The following is a 19,269-nucleotide window of genomic DNA, read 5'->3' on the forward strand; positions in this document are numbered from 1 at the left end:
GAAAAAATCAAAAGAAGATGTTGGTGGGATCATTAAAGTCATAAGGAGGCATTTCTCTATTTCATAGAGAAAAATACACTCATGGATTTATTGACAGGACAGACAGTAGATTAACTGGGGGAAAAGAAATCATTAGCTGCAGCCTCTTGAGGAAAACACTTGTTTCTCCTGCACTAAGCATCACTGAGTCAGTCATCCATCCATTTTCTAAACCGCTTAGCCGGTTCAAGGTCACACGGCACTGGATACTGTCCCAGTATGCACTGGCTGGCAATCAGAGCGGCTGGCACACACTGGTAGTCACGTTCACACCAACAGGCGTTCTAAGGTGGCCAGTTCACTAAACCTGCATGTCTCAGAGAGCAGGAAGAACATGCCAGCCAAATGGCAAAACAGGCCATCCAATCAAAGCTTTCTGCCTCTCTACAGAAAACAGCTGATATTTCCCAAGATTTCCAGATGACCTCACACCCCAAGGGAGCCGAGTGAAACAAAATGAAAAGAAATTATGTCATTATAAAATGACACTTTTGTTATTTGTACACCAATGTCTGTACGTAGCAGAGACCAACACCAGTTTGCCTTTAATCCTTTGTTCTGTTTCACTGTTTGCATGTGTGATGGAGAGCAGAGGAGAGACAGCTGATATCAATCGACACTGTTAAAAAAAAGATGTAAAAATGAAGTAAAATCAGACACTGTGGCTGCTATCCGCTCTTTAAGTCTGACATCATTAGTCGTTTCCGGGTCCAAACGATCACTGCGGCATCACTGAGAGTTACAAACTGTCTAAATTATTTCACCTTAATAAAATGATCAGCGCTGCTGCTTTACCAGGTGTAACAATTAAGTTTAACATCCAGGCATCCATGAAAACAGGATTTATGAAGTTTAACAGAGTTAGAAGTTAGCAGGAAGTTAGCTCGCTAGCTTCCACCTAAGCATGATATAGCATGTTCTGACTGAGAGATTTCTGAAAGAATTCAAACGTACAGCTCTGCTATCACTTCCAACATAAATGAAGACAGAAAACTAAACAGCAATGACGTTTGTAGCGTTACTGAAGTTGGGCTAGCTGGTATATAATGTTGTGCTACGTGATTGCTAGCGACACAGCTATGTTAGCATAACATTAGCACAGTGAAGCTGGAGGATGAACGCTAACTTTTTTCCACTCGATAAAAGTCATTAATGAATCAATGTTACGGAAGTGGAGGAAGCGCAGTTTTTGGCTTTCCCCATATTTCATATATATTACTGAAAGATTTTTGAAACTAATTCAAACGTACAGCTCTGCTGTCACTTCCAACATAAATGAAGACAGAAAACTAAACAGCAGTGACGTTTGTAGGGTTACTGAAGTTGGGCTAGCTGCTATATAATGATGTGCTACGTGATCGCTAGCAAAACAGCTATGTTAGCATAATATAAACAAGCTAACTTTTTTTCCACTCGATAAAAGTAAACGTGAGTGTTCCTGATGGCTAGAGACAAATGTAATCACATGGCAGGATGCTGTAAACGGACCAAACTGCAGTCAGGAGAACAACTGAGATAATCCATCCACAATACGAGGTTAGTCATTAATACACTGCTGCATGGGCTGCAGCTACATCATAAGGGTTTAAACACTGAGCTTTAAAATGAACCGTGGCAATAAAACCCAGAGAGGCCGACAGTGATCACTGACTGTTTTTAGGAGCTTGTTCAGATTAAACAGAACAACATACAAAACATGTTAAAAACACTACAGCCTTAATAAACGCTGAGCAGTTTGGACCTGGAAGCAGGATTCATACGTCATCACTTAAAGACCGATTGCACATAAGTCAGTCAGAGTCTTTGTCTGAGAGATTAAATCATTTTAACCTGAAATCATTCAAAGGAAACGGTTGTTCTTTATTTCACAGAAAGAAATGGCAATACATATAACTAACATAACTAATAACAAGTTATGAGTTTATAGCAACATTATTTAGCCCAAAAAATGTTTTCAGTGTGTGTTCTGTTGGACTTAATGACTAGTGTGGAGCAAATCACCACAAATAAAAAGATGACAACCTCAGATTCTTTTATTTTTTAATGAATACAGTCTGAATCTGGTCAAAGCTCAGAGCACTGGCAGCTTTCCTGCTGATTACAATAAAGGCAAAGCAAAGCTGCACCCCACGACAAGCACAGGAGGGCAGGCTTCAGCCCATCTTCACCATCAGAGACGATACCGCAAAACCCACTCGAGCTGCGAGAATCACCGATGCAGAAGCTGAAACTCGGCGGGAAACTCACAGAAAGACTTACTTACAGCGCCTCAAACAAATAACCATGTAAATCTGTCCTGTATGAACACTGAAAAAAGTCTAACGACACGTCCTGTACAGATACAGTACAAATAATAACATTTGACCCGTGACAGTCCTGGGGACAAACGTGGATAAAACACGCTCCCAAATCTCAGGTATGGGATCACGGTCCTTCTGTTGCTAGGAGACGACGGTTCATTCCTTCACTTTAAAGATGCAGAGGCTTTCTCTCTGCTCGCTCTGGTTTACTCTGGATTTCTATATTTATCTCTCTCTCTGCATGGACTCACACATTCACACATGCATCTACACACACACACACACACGGCCTAAAATCCACACACTCGTACATGTGCGTGTGTGCGTGTGTGTTAATTACCCAGCTGCAGTAACCCAGAGACTAATGATCTCTCATCACTGTGAGGTGGGATTAAAGTTTGAAAGTCTTGATTAATTGATTGAGCTAGCCAGTCAGGAGCATGGCAGGGAGCTTACCTTATTGCTCTATTAGATAGATGAAGAGAGTGAAGTGCAAGGCTACAGGGGAAATGGAAATCCCTAAATGAGAGAAATGGAATAGGGGGAAGAAACAAGAGGAGACTCGGGTGATTGAGGAGAAGAGGAAGGACGAGAGAAGAAGAAGGTGAAACGACAGCATCAATAAAGAAGTGCAGGCAGGAAAGAAGGAGACGAGAGGAATAAAGGACACAGGGTGTAAGGGAGAGACAAAGGGATGAAAATAACAAAAGAGCAGGAGGGAGGGAGGGAGGGAACAATCAAAGGGAGCTCAGCACTGCAGGAAGGTGGCAGACTGACACACACTTCAAACACGTGTGTCTGTGTGTGTCTGTGTGTGTGTCTGTGTCCATACACTGACCTTCTGAACCTGGCAGGAAGGGATCTGCAATGATCCCATTCAAAGTGTGCTCGTCTACTCTGCGTGCACACACCTGTAACAGCTTTGGACACGCCCACACTGGGCTACAACGCTGCTTTATTATAATGACACAGCTGTGCAGTGACCACTGTCCACCTGTTCATTACTGGGTGATCCTCACACATCCAGGATGATCCAGGTCCCGTTGGCTCCTTTTAATGATTCATTCTGATATTATCAGCATTTATGTGGCAAAATGTGTTTTTCCTCATTATTAACTGCACCTCAAACAGGTCAGTGAGAGATTTGACTGGTTTGGTGGTTTCTGAGCTGAATGTTTTCATCACCCAAGGCCTCAATCTGACAGCCAGACTGATGACAGTTGTAGCTTATTGCTACCCAGAAAAAACCCACTACAGCAAACAGGAAACAGATTCATGTACAGATAGAGACAGAAATAAAAGCAGAAGATTTGTAGATGCAAATTCTACATATTTTGTTCTGGTCAATAAATCCTAATGAAACACCAATAGCCTCCAACTTCTTTCATTTCTCTGTGACGCTACAGCTCAGATGGATCCCATTGAATTCCTTCCAATGGGAAAACATCCAGCCTTTATCAGACAGAGGAACTACAGGTTACCAGCTGGATTCAAACTCAGGACAACATACATCACCTTTTAATTCAAGGTTTTACTTATCAGGAAATGATCAGAATAATCTCGTCCCCGAGTCTTAAAATGAGGTCCAAACAAACATGAAGCAGTTTGTAAAAACAAAGTACGATCCCTGATTCACCAGCTTGTACAACCAGCATTAGCAACAACAACTAACTGTTTTCTTTATCAGTCTCTCAAATCGTTGTTTTTACAACACTGCTTCGACTCATTGAGGTTTGTTGGGGTTCATTAACGCGGCTCTCTGAAGGTCTTGCCACAGCATTTCGGTCGAGTTGAAGTTTAGACTTTGTGCCGTCGCGACACTTTGATTCATTTCTTTCTCAGTCGTTTTGCTTGGAATCACCGTCCTGTTCCTGAAGCTCTTTTGGCCAAGCTTTAGCTGAGTGACAGACGGCCTCATAACCGACGTAGACCTGCTGTAGACACAGAATACTTTGGTAGCTCACGGTCAACCAACGACTGCACCCGGGCCTTTTGGCAGTCTCTTCTTGCTCCCTGTGTTTTGTTCAGATACTCTTTCATTGTTTTTAGAGGCTTTCTCCTGACAACCCTGCCAAACAAGGTGCACTTGTTCAGTCTTTTTTCTGACTGTACTGTCGTGAACTTGAACTTTTAACATCCTAAATGTGCTCTGTAGAGTCTGTCCTTCACACTTCATCACGCAGTTCATTTAATTAGCAGCACTTGGCTGTACCTTACCCCATTACTTCTTATGGAAGCAGTGAGCTTGTATCTTTGGTTTTGGTTTTAATAAATAAAGTATCTCATGTTTGTACTTCATATCAGTACCTAATTTGAAGTCCTGTTAATGACTATTTCAGTGCGCCCCAGGGTGGCTACAATGTAGCTGCCATCACCAGTGTGTGAATGGGTGGATGACTGGATATGTAAAGCGCTTTGGGGTCCTTAGGGACTAGTAAAGCGCTTTATAAATACAGACCATTTACCATTTATTTTTATTATATCCTGATGTGTAAAACTTTCTGTGTCATCACGACCCAAAAAGGGAAACTGAGCCATATTTGTTACTGGTCTCCAGTTTATTGCAGCAGTACGGCCGTGTGTAGATTATTTGATGTTTAACACACAGTGGGAACATTGTGTTCAGATGGGCGTTGGTTTTGGAGCTCACACGTACAAACACATGTGCGCACACACACACACACACACACACACACACACAAGCCCGTTTAGCTATCTTAGTGAGGACCTTCATTGCCATAATGCTTTCCCCAGCCCCTCACCCTGACCATTAAAAATGAATGCCTAACCCTAAACCTAACCATAACCTAATTGTAACCCTGACACTAAAACCACATTTTGAGCCTTTAAATGTCTTCAAACTGACTGTTGGTTCTCACAAGTATAGTAGAATGCAGATTTCGGTCCTCACAAAGATAGCTAGACAGGAACACCCACACACACTAACCCGTGAGAATAACTCAGCTAGTTTCCACAACAACACGCAGCGACCTGTCTGCCAGCTCTCGCTGTCTCGCTATCTTCCACACTCGGTCCATCCTATCATCCTATCCCCGTCATGCCCGCTCCATCTCCTGCTTATCTTCTTTCCCCGTTTCCCTCTAAGGGTCCATCGAGACACCGAGTGTTTCTCTGATGTCAGTAGTTGCGTGCGCTTCATTTGAATAGCAGCTGCGTCCTTAATTTCCTTCTCATCATCAGACCTGAATTACTGACTGCTGCCCTCGTCATTTATTTGTAAACATAGAAAAATAAAGATATACGTATCATAACTTGAGTGTCTTAGACCCAAGCTCTTATTCAAAGACGTCATCATCACATGTCATGTGTTGCTAACATACTTTAGCATCTCATACTACAGAAAGGTGACAGCTGAGAAAAGTCAAACGTCAGCAGCGCCGCTCGTGCCCGGCAGCAGGAACATCTCTGAGGATGCTGTGTTACGTCAGAGATTACAAGTACATTTACTGAGTATATTTAAGTATGGCAGAAATCACAGTGCAGTCATTGTCTTTAACTTTAACTGCTGATTATCAAATGTCGTGGTTATAAAATCAGGATGTGTGTCCCGTCCTAGTTGCGCTCAGCACCCCTCCCTGCTGAAGCAATAAAATGTTAATGAATATCTTGAGTTGATCTCAATCACAGTGGCCTTTCTGCCCCACTGCCTCTGACTTCACTTAGTTTTACATAGAAAATGAAGCCTGAGGCAAATCCACGAGTAAAACACAGGCTGATTATTTGTGGCTCGAACAAAAATAAAATAAAAAAATCCCGAGTGGTTGCTCCAGGCGGACACTAAAGGTCTGCTGATGTTATTCCAAGAAGAATGGTCGGGCGATCTCATCCATACCTCACCCCGGGAAACACTGGTTCCACAGGGATCACTATCCAACCTCAAACACAACGAACACGTCCAGCATGAAGCAAGAGAACATGGGCTGTACCAGTGGAAGAGCCTTTATACACGCAATAAAATGACGAATGATTCAGCTCATCATAAAGACGCACAGTAGGCCCTGTGTGAATATGAGTGCAAACGGCTGTCCCTCTATGTAAACGGCGAGCTAGACCAGCGACCTGATGTACCTCTGTGCCCTGTGGACAGACTCCAGCACCCCGGGACCCTAAATGACAACAGCGGTTGCAAAAACACACATGGATGGATGAAAAACGCCATATTTTAAATCATATTTTAAATGAATATACTGCACTGTTGCTACTGCTGGAGTCTAAATGCAACTAACCAACGCATCCCGTAGGACATTATCTCTGAATACAAGTTGGTCGAGGACGATACAGGTGAATGCATTCGCCTAAATTGTATACAGCACCTTGGTCAACAGTCGTCGTTTTAAATGTGCTATATAAATAAATTTGACTCAGTCAAACCCAGTGTGAACCTTCCAGATCCCTCAGGTCATCTGGATCCGGTCTTTTATCAGTTCCCAGAGTCAGAACCAGACACGGAGAAGCTGCATTCAGCTTTTATGCTCCTTATATCTGGAACAAACTCCCAGAAAGCCTCAGATCAGCTGAAACACTCAGTTTATTTAAATCCAGGTTGAAGACTCACCTGTTCTCAGCTGCATTTGAATAAAGCACCAAATCCACACTTAAGCTTAAATTTCAAAACCTACATTTTAACTTCTGATTTTATCTGTTTTGATTTTATCTGTTTTGATTTTATCTGTTTTGTTTGTTTGTTAATTAGTTAGTTTGTTTTAATTAATTTTAAATCAGGCTTTTTTATTTGTTTTTGTTTCTAATGTCTCTGTAAAACACTTTGAATCACCTTGTTGTTGAATTGTGCTCTACAAATAAACTTGCCTTGACTTTAAAGCAGGGGTGGGCAACTCCAGGCCTCGAGGGTCCTGCAGGTTTTAGATGTCCTTGATCCAGCACAGCTGATTTAAACGGCTAAATCACCTCCTCACCATGTCTTGAAGTTCTGCAGAGGCTGGTAATGAACTCATCATCTTCTTCTGTGCTGACCCAGGGTGGGATCCTGCAGGACACCGGCCCTCGAGGCCTGGAGTTCCCCACCTTTGCCCTAAGTTTTAACTACTTAAACTATTTCACTTTTTTAGACTTTGTGTTTGCAGGAGAGAATTCTTGAAACTATAATTACTGTCATACAGTTGTCTTTGGCCTTAATCACTCGATTATATTCATCCCTGCTTGAACTGAATATGAAAAAAATAGTTCCTAAGATTTGGGAGAATGGGACTGATTGGTGTGTACATAAGGACGGACATAGTATGCTACCTCAGGTCACAGCACGGAGCCATAAACTAGTTTTATTAAAGACTAGCAGAGGCTTTAACACCAGAGAGGTTTCTCTTTGAAGCTTCTTCTGTGAAGCCTGAGTGAAAAGTGCTCAAAGATCTATTTCAAGCTATCATAATGTGTGCATGTGTTGCATACGCGTGTGAGTTTGTGTGTGCGTGTCTCCAAGTGTATGTGTCACGGCGCCCTTGGACACGGGCTTGTGGAATGTGTTGAGAGCAAGGGAAAACACTGGGTTGCCACAGCAACTGGCGAAGAGAAACAGATTGGTGGGTGGGTGGGGCGCAGTCAGAAGAGCAAGCAAAGGACCAGAAAAAGATACGACGGGACAAGTTTGACATGATCCCAGCACAGGATTAGAGGGAAAAGCTGAAAGGATATGGGTGACGACGAGGGGCGAACTTTATTGATGTGGGTAGGATGTTGCTCTGGTTACTTTGTGGGGAAGTCAGATGCAGAGTGTAAACACAGCTCATTCTGTTTCTTGTCCACTGTCACGTCTCCATTTTGCCTTGAAAAATCGATCTTCTGCCCTCTTTCCCGTTTTACGCCTCGTCTTCAACTCTTTGCGTTCACTTCAGAACCTGTTATAATCCTGCAACCCTTCTGTAACACACGTTACTTTAACCTGATACGTAGTGCAGCATACAAATCTTGTTGTAGACACTTTTCAAAAACATAAACTGCTACATTGTTGCCTGGGAACACTTTGGCGTCTCCCAGAGGAGCTTTAGGTGGTGGAGGAGGTTTGCCTGCCGTCCATGACCTGCATAAGTGGTAGAAAATGGACAGCTGACGGTGGCTGGGTGGACGGATCGACTCTGTACAAATAACATGTAGCACGCCTGAGGCTGCTCACTTTACCTCGAAATAGAAACGCAATACTTTGATATATTATACCCTCCAACACACACACACGTTTGTATGGCTGACCTTGACTCCTCACACTACTGCGTTTCCAAAATGTCCTCATTTCAATAGTCTAACAAAGACACACACACACACACCATATCCTGATCAATAGGTGTATTGTTATTTCAGCCTCTACATGGAGTATCAAAAGCAGCGCTGTGATTAAAAATACACCCCGCCTTTGGATAAGGTTAAGGTCACCTGCATGTGTTCTTCACAAATCTGAGCCGCTCACACAGGAGGACAGATATTCTGTCATCGTGACATCATCACCACTGTGACATCATCACCACGACTGTTATGGCGACGCATCATCAACAACTACACAGGAAGCTTCATGTGCAGACGGAGGTCAAACAAAAGCAAACGCTCCAGCATTTCCCACAGAGGAGGTGAGGCTGTGAAAACGTGTGCATTCAAACCACGAGCTGATGCTCAGCATGTATTTAACTGAAGGTGCCGTACGTGACTGCATTTCCCGCTCTCTTTAGTGCCTGAGTCATATCCTCACAGTCTAATGACCTGATTTATTAGAAATGTGGAACCTGAAACTGAGGTGAGTATAAAGGAGCGGTTGATTAGCCTCGTCCTGCTGCCCTGCGTTCAGATAGAACCGATGCTCGTCTGTGGATTAGATTCATAATCCTCAATTAGCAGGTCGTATACTGAACGTGTATACTTCAGGATTCAGAGGACTGAGAAGTGGGAAAGACTAAGGCTACGTTCACACTGCAGGCGAAAGCGCATCAAATCTGACTTTTCTGACCCTCTGCGACCATCTATCCCATCATGGTGTGACAGTGTGAACGCCACAAATCCGATATTTTCAAATCTGATCTGGGTCACTTTCCTATGTGGTTCTGAATCTGATACATATCAGATGTTTTAGAAAGCTGCTGTTTGAACGGACGCATTAAATCCGTCTTTTACGTCACCGACACAAGACAGACGCCAATTATCAGCGCCGGAGAAGACATCGCGAACGCTTCCTGACCATCCCGTGAAACTGTTGGGAAGACAACGTTGGAGAAACGTGAACATTTTATTTGTTCTATATAATCTGCAGATTCTGACAGAAATCTGCAGCTATCCTTTGAAGCAGCGCTCCTCTAAAACAGCAATAAGGATCATTATTAGGTTATTTACATTATTATGTAAATAACAAAATAACTTAAAGCAAAATTGGGAAACGTGAAGTCCGAAGTCTTTATATTAAGGCCATCAGTCAAACAACACTGTTGGTCTGGGTCTAAACAGAGCGCGTTGTGTGTGACGTCTTCTTTTGCGCATGCGGCCGCTTTGAGCGTTCACACTAGAGCGCGTTTGCTGTCGCATTTTATTTGTAGTGTGAACGAGCAGACAAAAAAATCGGATTTGATCAAAAAATTGGAGTTGAGCATTAAGACCTGCAGAGTGACCTGGTGTGACCCACAGGCTACGTCCACACGTACACGGGTATTTTTGAAAACGGAGATTTTCCATTTTCATTTTAAAAAATAATCCCGTCCACACGTAAAGGCAGAAATGAAGGAAAACGCTGCTAGGAACATGCCAAAGCAGCAGGTGGCGCTATATTCCTAACCGTGCAGAAATGTTGGCCAATCAGAAGTCTAGAAGCCTCGGCGGGAAATAGTAAACAAAGCTGGGGCATAGAAGCAGAACTGAGTCGTATGTGTGGAGGGACAGTAACTGTGTGTGTATATGTAAGCATTTAAACACTGCAGAGACAATTAACAGTAACAGTATTGTAGAAATTCATTTCACCAAAACAATAACGTGGCGCACAGTGTGACGTCAAAAAAGGCGCACACCTTTGACGCTGCGTTTTCTGCGTTTTCTGCGTTTTTCTCGTCCACACGTAAATGCAAAAACGGAGTTTTAGAAAATATCCACCCTGGCCGGAGTTTTTAAAAATCTCAGTTTCAGTGACCGAAAACGCCGTTTACGTGTGGACGAAAGGTGCAAACGCATAGAAAAATCTGTGTTTTCAAAAATACCCGGGTACGTGTGGACGTAGCCTCGGTGTGAAGGAATTTCGGCCAAAGCGTGACAGGTCAGTTTACAGCCAATCCCGATAAACTGAAGACAGTTTATCAAATAAAAGATGCAATATCGCTGCTCAATCTCAGCAAGCGAAACAAAGACCATTAAAATATGAAATATATATAAAACAAGTGCCGATCATTTTCTGCTTTCCTGCTCGATGCTTTCCAAAGCATCAAACGTTGCCATGACTTCAGATGCCACTGGAGGTTGTGGTGAAGCTGGTGTTTTACATTTCATGATGGTTTGTCTTCCCTCATTTTCACCGGGCATTTACTTTTCCATCATTGTCTCCTTGGTTACATTAAGATTGTTTGGTTAGGTCGTTTGGTCTTTAAAGTGTTCCCTGCAAAATGATGCTTTCTAAGTGAATACTAATGTGATGCTAACTTGTCTTTGGCAACGTTTAACGTTCTGGGAAAACAAGCTGCCACCAGTAACCACACGTGAAACCAGTCAAGAGTGAAATGTGTAGGGAAGCTCTGTGTCGTTTGACACTGGCTCGCTGATTCTGCGTCCTGCACGTTGCTGAACTGCTGCACCTGAATTTGCTTAGACCAGCTATCAGCATTCAGGGACCACAGCACAGGCAGTCTTACACCTACGCTATATTTAAGTGCTATCCTCCACAACTTTATACGGAGAGATTTTTGTCTTCAAAAAGGTCAAATCGAGGAGCTGAAGCTGGTCCTGCCACATATACTTTAACAGGTCTGATACAGGAGCTGGCCTCCTGCTGCTTTTGTCTCGTAAGGCCCACGCCGGCCTCTCCCTGATCTATCCCAGTTATGTGCTCCATCCCGTGGCTACGTGCGTCAGCCGGGACTGCAGGCTGGGACTTTGGTGCTTAATGATGAGCCTTATTTAGTTCACAGAAGTGAGAATACAAACAATCACAAAACATTTCCCTGGTTTATGGTGATCTGTCATCACACTGTTGGTGACAGCATTTGGAAAATGAGTCATTTATGTGTTGTACGTTCTGCTGGGCATGCTTGGGAAACGTGTGCACGCTTGAGGACGGGAGCTGACCTTGCGCTCTTTGTCTCCGTACTCCAGGCCCAGCGTGTCCATGGCGCGGACGATGGCGGCCAAAGATTGGATGGTGTTGCTGTAAACAACGGGCTTGTACTGCTTTACGTCATCGCCGGAGAAACCGTCCTCGTGGATGATCCTAGAAACAAAGAGACGCACGGGCATTAAAGAGCGTTAAATACTGCAAAGTTATGTGCATGCACAGGTTTGCTTCTCAACCTGATAAAAAAAGTGGAGTCAAGGTGTTTTACACGTTCATGGGATATAAAAGAGGAAAAGGAGGAAAATGGAGATAAGCACAGGTGGAGCCTGGACCAGAGAGGAGGGAGGGGGCGGGCCCATAACTGACATTTAAGGCTGCTGTTTGAAATGCCACAATGTCTTTCACTGCACCTAACGCAAGGGCACAGCGACAGACGGTCGCAGGGACAGTTAGCGAGGTAGACGCCCGCTCGTATGGACAAATGAGACAAAGACCAACAGAGAGACGAACAGCAGGCAGGACACCACGACACAGAAGCTGATTCAAACAGACAGATACAGGTTGAGGCAACAATGTGAGGCAATTCTGATAGACAACATCAGCATGCATAAATAAACCCGAAAGAACAGCATGGGCACAACTCAGGATCCAACACGGCTGCAAACATTGTTCTTACTTTACAACCAAGTAATCCAAACTGAAAAGAAATCTAGTAAAGAAAGTGCAAAGAGCTCAGAGAGACACATGTGCAGGACCTACGAACAAATATAAGCGCTGTCAGCAGCCCCGCAGTGAAGTGGTAATTTATTTCAACATGTGAACAATATACAAGTACATTTAGAAAAAAAAAAGAAAAAAAATACAAATTACATTAATTAATTATTAATAATATATTAATAATATATAATAATATTAATAATTAATAATTAATAATTTTTTGTATGTAATTTGTACTAATTTTAATTAATAATTAATATTAATTAATAATTAATATTAATTAATAATTAATAATTAATATTAATTATTAATTAAAATTAGTACAAATTACATACAAAAAAAATTATTAATTTACATGTTGAAAGGGAAGAAGTAAACGCTTATTTAATCCCACCCCTTTGCCATAAATTATCAGTTAATATTTAGTTGCTTCCTTACTGATATAATTTGTAATAAAAACAGTGAACAGATTTCTGATATACTATATACTATAATATCACATCATGATTTTATTTTTTTTTTAAAAATAGAGACATTCACTTAATTTAAATATTTTCCTTTTCTTTATAGTTCGAGAAGATCATATTTTTATAACTCTTTTTGAACAGTTTTATGTTTGGACGTTGCTTTAATTCCATATTCAAACTGTTCCACAGTTTCACTCCATGAACAGAAACACAAAAGCTTTGTCTTGTAGTACGAACCTTCATTGTTTTGAAGTTACAAAAGTTAAATTATAACTTCCTTCTTTCAAAACAAACATTCTCTGAATATTTCCTGGCAGTTCTTTATTTTTTGCTTTGAATAGAATTTGTGCTGTTTGGAATTTCACTACATCGTCAATTTTCAATATTTTAGTGCAAAAATAGTGAGTTTGTTCCTGTAAGCTGCACTGTGGATGATTCGAACTGCTTTTTTGAAGAGTAAAAAGTGATGTAATGTTTTATAGTTATTGCGTCAGACCTCTGCACAATAGCTGAAGTATGGTGAAACCAGTGAACAGTAGAGAATATGAAGTGATGTTTGTCTAACACCTGCTTTGCCTTGTTTAGTGTTGCAATGCTTCGTGATACTTTGGAATGAATACATCTTAAGTGAGCTCTCAGTTAAGTTTTTCATCTGTTATTACCCTCAGAAATTTATTTTCCCTGACTCTTTCAATATCAACACCATTTATATGAATCTCAGCATTTGTATTTAAACGACTATTTCCAAATAACACAAGTTTAGATTTCAGAGAAACTGTTCACATCTTGTTCTTTAGCATCGTGTCAAGCTGGAGAGCAACACGCAGCATCAGTCATGAGCCGGTGAGATAAAGTATGATGTACTCACACTACATCAATTATCTGCAGGAAACCTGCAGCCAGCTGAGACTGAAGAAGTCACCTGGACGATGACGAAACGTTTCTCCCACAAAACTCAACAAATGAACAGATTCAACTTCTGGACAACAACATCAATTACACTGAAAGTTGCTGATGAATCAAAATAATCCTCACTTACATCAGGTCTGAGCTCTTTGCTCCTCTTCTGATTGGCTGCTCTTTTCAAACAGAAGGTTTGAACAGCAGGTGGGTGGGTTGCTGTACGCCTAAGATTACCATATAAGGTGATATCCACCCTCACTATAACCACACAGAGCCAAGAGCAGACGGAGTGCTGAAGTTCTGCTCCTGAAGGGGATTACTCGCACATACGCCGACCTCGTTATAAGTTTAATATGAACATCCATCGTGATGACGTAAAGTACATGAAAGGAAATAAGGAAAAGCTTCTTTATAAAAACCACAGAGCTAGTGGTCAGTTTAAAAAGGCCTCTGCTCTGCGTGGCCTGGTCTGGTTTGCTTCTTGACATAAGGCAGATGTGTGCTACTATACATCTGTTTACAGGTTTCTGTGAGCATATTGACTTTGTGTGTGTGTGTTTGCGGTCTCGGTCAGTGTAATGTTTCAGATCAATCAGGCAGTGTGCCAGTCCTATATAAATATACCACACTTCTATTTACATCAGTGCCTTTCACACATAGGGCCGAAGCCTGGAGCTGCAGACGGGAACCAGGACAGATCTTTCCGTCCCCGCTGAAAGATGCCAAAAAGACATTTTCTGAAATTCCACCTTTCCTACCAGAGAGGAGAAACTCTTAATGGGAAGAGGAAACGATGCTAATAGAGAGGTTGATGTGGGACTTTGGGGGACTCTGTGTTTATATGACAGAAAGCTAAAGTTATGACAGAGAGGCTCTTCTGCAGGGGCGCTCGGCCAGCTTTGCACTGTGAGAATGTGCTTCCATGTAAACCTGGCTGTGAGGTCAAACATCGCTGACAGGCTGAAGAACTCAGAATAAAGTTTTTTAAACCAAACCAAAAGTTGAGCCTTTCATCAGGAACAGAAGTGGCCGTGGGACGGCGCCGACACTCAGCACGCCCGTGTGGTCCCTACGTTATGTCCCGTGGTGCTTCTAACACACAGCATTAAGTTTAAGCTAACTGGACGCAGACGGCTAAAACAATCCTCTGACACGTGAAGGCAGGTGGTTCTTTCCTCAGCTGGATATCGTGATGGCGAGTTGTGCTCGATTTACATTTTGTGGACGTTGCTGTGCTTTTACGTGATTCTCTAACTGGAAAACAATTCGAGGAGGAGGGTTGATGGAAGAAGAAAAGATTTCAAACGAGCGCTCTGGAAAGTTTTACTGGCATCTTTGCTAACTCGGGAAGAGAGAGGAAGACACCGAAGGTCACAGCTGAGGAGAACAGGGTCGAGCAAAGACTTAAAATTAGTGTTATGAATGTTATCAGAAGTGTAACTGACATATTTTCCCATCTCTGTACATGTGTGTGTGTCTGTGTGTGTGCGAGCGGCTGGCTAGCTTGCTGACGTGAGCTTTCATGCATGAGGACCTTTTCTCATTACCCACTCTCCAAGCCCTTCTGTCAGCAAAGCCAAGGGACTGTGTGTGTGTGTGTGTGTGTGTTTCTGTGTTGGTGTGTGTATGTGTGCGTTTCTGTGTTGGTGTGTGTATGGGTGCAATTTCACGTAGCCTTGGCACAATCTGCACGGTGACCTGAAACATAGTTTAGTTTCACACCGAGTCAGACAGATGGACAGAGAGACAGACATATGGGCAATTTAACCACAACACTGTCCCATGACATCATCCTGTGGCTGCCATTTTGGGGCCAATCAGCAGATGTTGATATAGCAGTCACAGGATCTGCCTATAGCGCACTTTTAAATTTGTGAAACGCCCAAACTGGTTACATCGACTCCAGCGTGGCCGTGCTGTTCTCTGCTGATGATCACTGATCAATAGGCGCTAAAAACTCGTGTTTCTGGGAGTTTGAAGACAAGATGACCTGAAGTTTAAAGCTAACTAGGGCTGCAACAAACTATTATTTTGATAGTCGACTAATCAGATCATCATCCATTGGATGTAAAACGTACAGCTTATTGCACCAGCAGCATCTGCTCTTATATAACTATCATTAGCTTACAGCTTTAAGTGTTTAAGGTATGTGCTAACTAAAAATAAAGACAAGATGATAGTTTATTAAATTTTAATGAAATTTGCAGATTGTTTTGGTGAAGTTTAATAAACTCCTTGCTATCTAAAATATAACAGGACACCGGAGTAAATTCTCGAGCGTCTCACACTTCTGATAATCAGCTGTCTGCTTGATGTTTATTCAGCTGTGTAAAAACTATAACTTTAATCTCAGCCAAACCGATTTACTCAGGAACAAATAAAATACTAAAAAAGCCAAACAATAACATTTTTAAGTTATCTAAGTGACTTATATATCATGTTTAACCTGAGTAGCGAAAAACAGCGGTGGGTTTGAAAACGATCTGGCTCTAGTTAGCCTAGCCCCCGGCTAGCTATCGAGCTAGTGGCTAACAGACGTCCCGAAAACGTCGGAGCGCTTTTGAAAATATGTGGTGTCTTGATAAACTGAGCAGATATTTGAGGTTTACACAGCTACATTCTCGCCTGCAAATATGTTAAATGTTTATTTTGTGACCCAGAAAGAATAATAAGAGTAATATTAAAACTAACTAGCTGCCGCCATTGTTGGAAACTGAGCTGGGCTGCGCTATGAATTCTGGGACACAGCTTCTTCTTCTTCGGGGTTTAACGGCAGCTGGCATCCTTGTACATGCAGTGCTGCCATCTTCTGTTTCAGTCCGTTATTACACTCTTAAATCCTACTACTTATTCCTGCGTCTTTTGTGATCTTACAAAGCTTCAAACGACGCGTCGACTATTAAATCAGTCGTCGACTAATCGTGGCAGCCCTAAAGCTAACCTGCTAAAGTTACAAAACCCACAGAAAGAAAAACTGCTGATGCGCACACATGATATCAAACACAACCTGCCTGCCTCGTTAATGCCTCCCATTATCCCTGGACTCGTATTTTTATCCTCACACCTACTCATGTGAACACTCACAGAACACAAAGCCTACACAGCACACTATGCAATTAGGTCTTTATCTCAGCCCTGCACTGTTGCTAGCTAACACTGTTTGCTCCGACACACACACACACACTCGCACAAAGCCCTGTGATTGGCTCTTTTTCACTATGCCGTCCATCCGCTCCCTTTCTGTTCTTCGTCGACACAGCTCTTGGTAGTGACAAAGTGCACACTGACCGACTCCTGTCAACGCTGCCTCAGACTCGGATGCACACATGTGTGTGTGTTCTCTGAGAACATTACAGCAGTGCAAAGAGTGAAGGAGAAAGAGGGGATAAAATGTGTGTGATAAAGAAGCTATAAATAACTGAAGGTGTCAGTAACGTTGCCCCTCCACCCTCCCATCACACACACAGACAGTGAAATGGAGGCATCAGCTGCTCCGTTATTCGGCTCCACTCACTTGTCATCACACCTTGAGGTCAAGCAGCAGCATCCTGAGCACACAGATTCTCACAGACACATCCCGATGCCCTCAGCTCTGTCTCTGCTTTTCTTCAAAACACACATAAGCCGGTATTTACGCCGTGCTGGAGGCGAAGCTCCGGGGATGGCTGGTCTAACGCTTTGATCCAAACTAGTTACTGGATGGATTGCTGTGAAGAGTTTATGTGCATATCAATAGAGTCCAAGTCAACCTTATTCTGGCATTGGTCTCACTACACCTGCAGGGTTTATATTTGTGGTTTTGAAAACGCCTAAATTCATGGAGAAAATGTGTTACAGTCTCGATACTTTCACAAACGCCTACACTTTGCCTCTGGTGCTGATGTAAGTTTAAAGTCCAAAAGATATTCAAAGTTCATGACCACAATCCCTCGTTTCAAGCTAATTTTATACATCATGGCCACATTCAATTCAATTCAATTCAATTCAATTTTATTTATATAGCGCCAAATCACAACAAAAGTCGCCTCAAGGCGCTTCATAGATACAGAGAAAAACCCAACAATCATATGACCCCCTATGAGCAGCACTTTGGCGACAGTGGGAAGGAAAAACTCCCTTTTAACAGGAAGAAACCTCCAGCAGAACCAGGCTCAGGGAGGGGCGGGGCCATCTGCTGTGATTGGTTGGTGAGAGAAGGAAGACAGGATAAAGACATGATTAACAAAAATATCTCCAAAAATAAGATTTTCAAATATTAAGATAATAATAAATAAACGTTATGGTGTCATTTTTCTTCTTTAGCCTGTCTGCACCGGTGCGTCTTTTCAGCTCAGATGGGTGAAATTAAAGGGAATTTAGTCCTTTTTAGGCTAGAAAGAGACTTTCTTTGTGCACTGACAACACTCATGTGAGATGTTCGTAACATGAACTACTGATGTGGAAATATCTGATCTGACAGATCAGTGCGTATCAGTCACCAATATTTTTGTGTTGTTTAGAGTCTCGCTGTCTCAGTGTCTTCTTAGCTAAGAGATGAAGTGGTGAAGCAGATGCAACATCTGAGGTGACCAGCTTAGTCACTGACAGTCCAGCTGGAGCGCTGGGTTGATGTTTTATGTAGTGTTATGTAGTAAGGCTGCGTTTGCAGATTGTTTTTCTAAATCATGTGACAGCATCAGATAAACATCTGGATGTTTGGATTTGGACGTTTTCAGTTCATCGCGGGACTTTTCTTGGAGGCTGTTGTAATCTTTAGCTTTGTGCTGACTCTGAGGTTTCTCCCTGTAACTGCTTCTCTTGTTGCTTGTTACAGAAACTCTTCTACCGTTAGATTTTCCTGGTCGATGAAGAAGCAACGGTGACGAGCGTAGAGACGTTCCAAACGTGACTGCAGTTGAAAAAAACGGTCGAGATTGTTTCTGCTCTGGAGATGTTGAGTGATACAGATGATGAGAGCACAATAAATACTGGCTAGTGCCAGGTTGGATCCCCTGTTGCCTCAATGTTTCATGGCACTGACTCAACAAGGTGCTCTGCTGCACACGCTGATTAGATATCTGTATTCACACGCAGTTGAAAAAGCGTGTATGTCAAAGTGGCCAGTGAGTATAGTAGCATCATATGTTATATAACATAACCTAAATGTGCCTCATGAGTACAGTTTTACATGCAGGAGCTGTGATAATTCAGTACGGAGCATGTGCTGCATCAGTTAACCATCAATCTCCAGAGCAACAAATACTGTACTTAAAATATATGAAAGCATTGATAAAACTAATAATTCAGTTTTATGGATGCAGGTAATGAAATCTTACGTTTAGCTTAAAGTAAACACTGAAAAACTCAAAATGTTACCAAGTATTTTTGTTTCATTTCTAGTCAAAATATCTCATCACACTTCAAATTAGACACAAAGCTGTTTAGCTTATAGAAAGGTAAATGCACCAGAAATGGAGAATTATGACTTATTTTAAGTGAGGTGTTGGACTTAAATCTAGAACAGCGTCACAGTTTTAGAACTGTCAAATATAGCTAAGAATAGGGCTGTGCGACATGACCAAAATCTCATCTCCCGATATAA

The 19,269-nt window shown here is 42.2% G+C and overlaps 1 protein-coding gene across 2 annotated transcripts in view; it reads right to left on the bottom strand.

The window, feature by feature from the left end:
* gnao1a (guanine nucleotide binding protein (G protein), alpha activating activity polypeptide O, a) overlaps positions 1-19,269 on the bottom strand; it is a 104,937-nt gene that overhangs the window by 64,968 nt on the left and 20,700 nt on the right. For both annotated transcript variants that reach the window (XM_087842770.1, XM_006795801.2), the window contains exon 3: positions 11,616-11,757. In XM_087842770.1, the coding sequence (XP_087698896.1) occupies positions 11,616-11,757 (142 nt within the window). The remainder of the gene's footprint in view (positions 1-11,615; positions 11,758-19,269) is intronic.

The sequence above is a fragment of the Neolamprologus brichardi genome, chromosome 7 (assembly GCF_056152115.1).
Source record: "Neolamprologus brichardi isolate AB-2024 chromosome 7, ASM5615211v1, whole genome shotgun sequence".
Lineage (NCBI taxonomy): Eukaryota > Metazoa > Chordata > Actinopteri > Cichliformes > Cichlidae > Neolamprologus > Neolamprologus brichardi.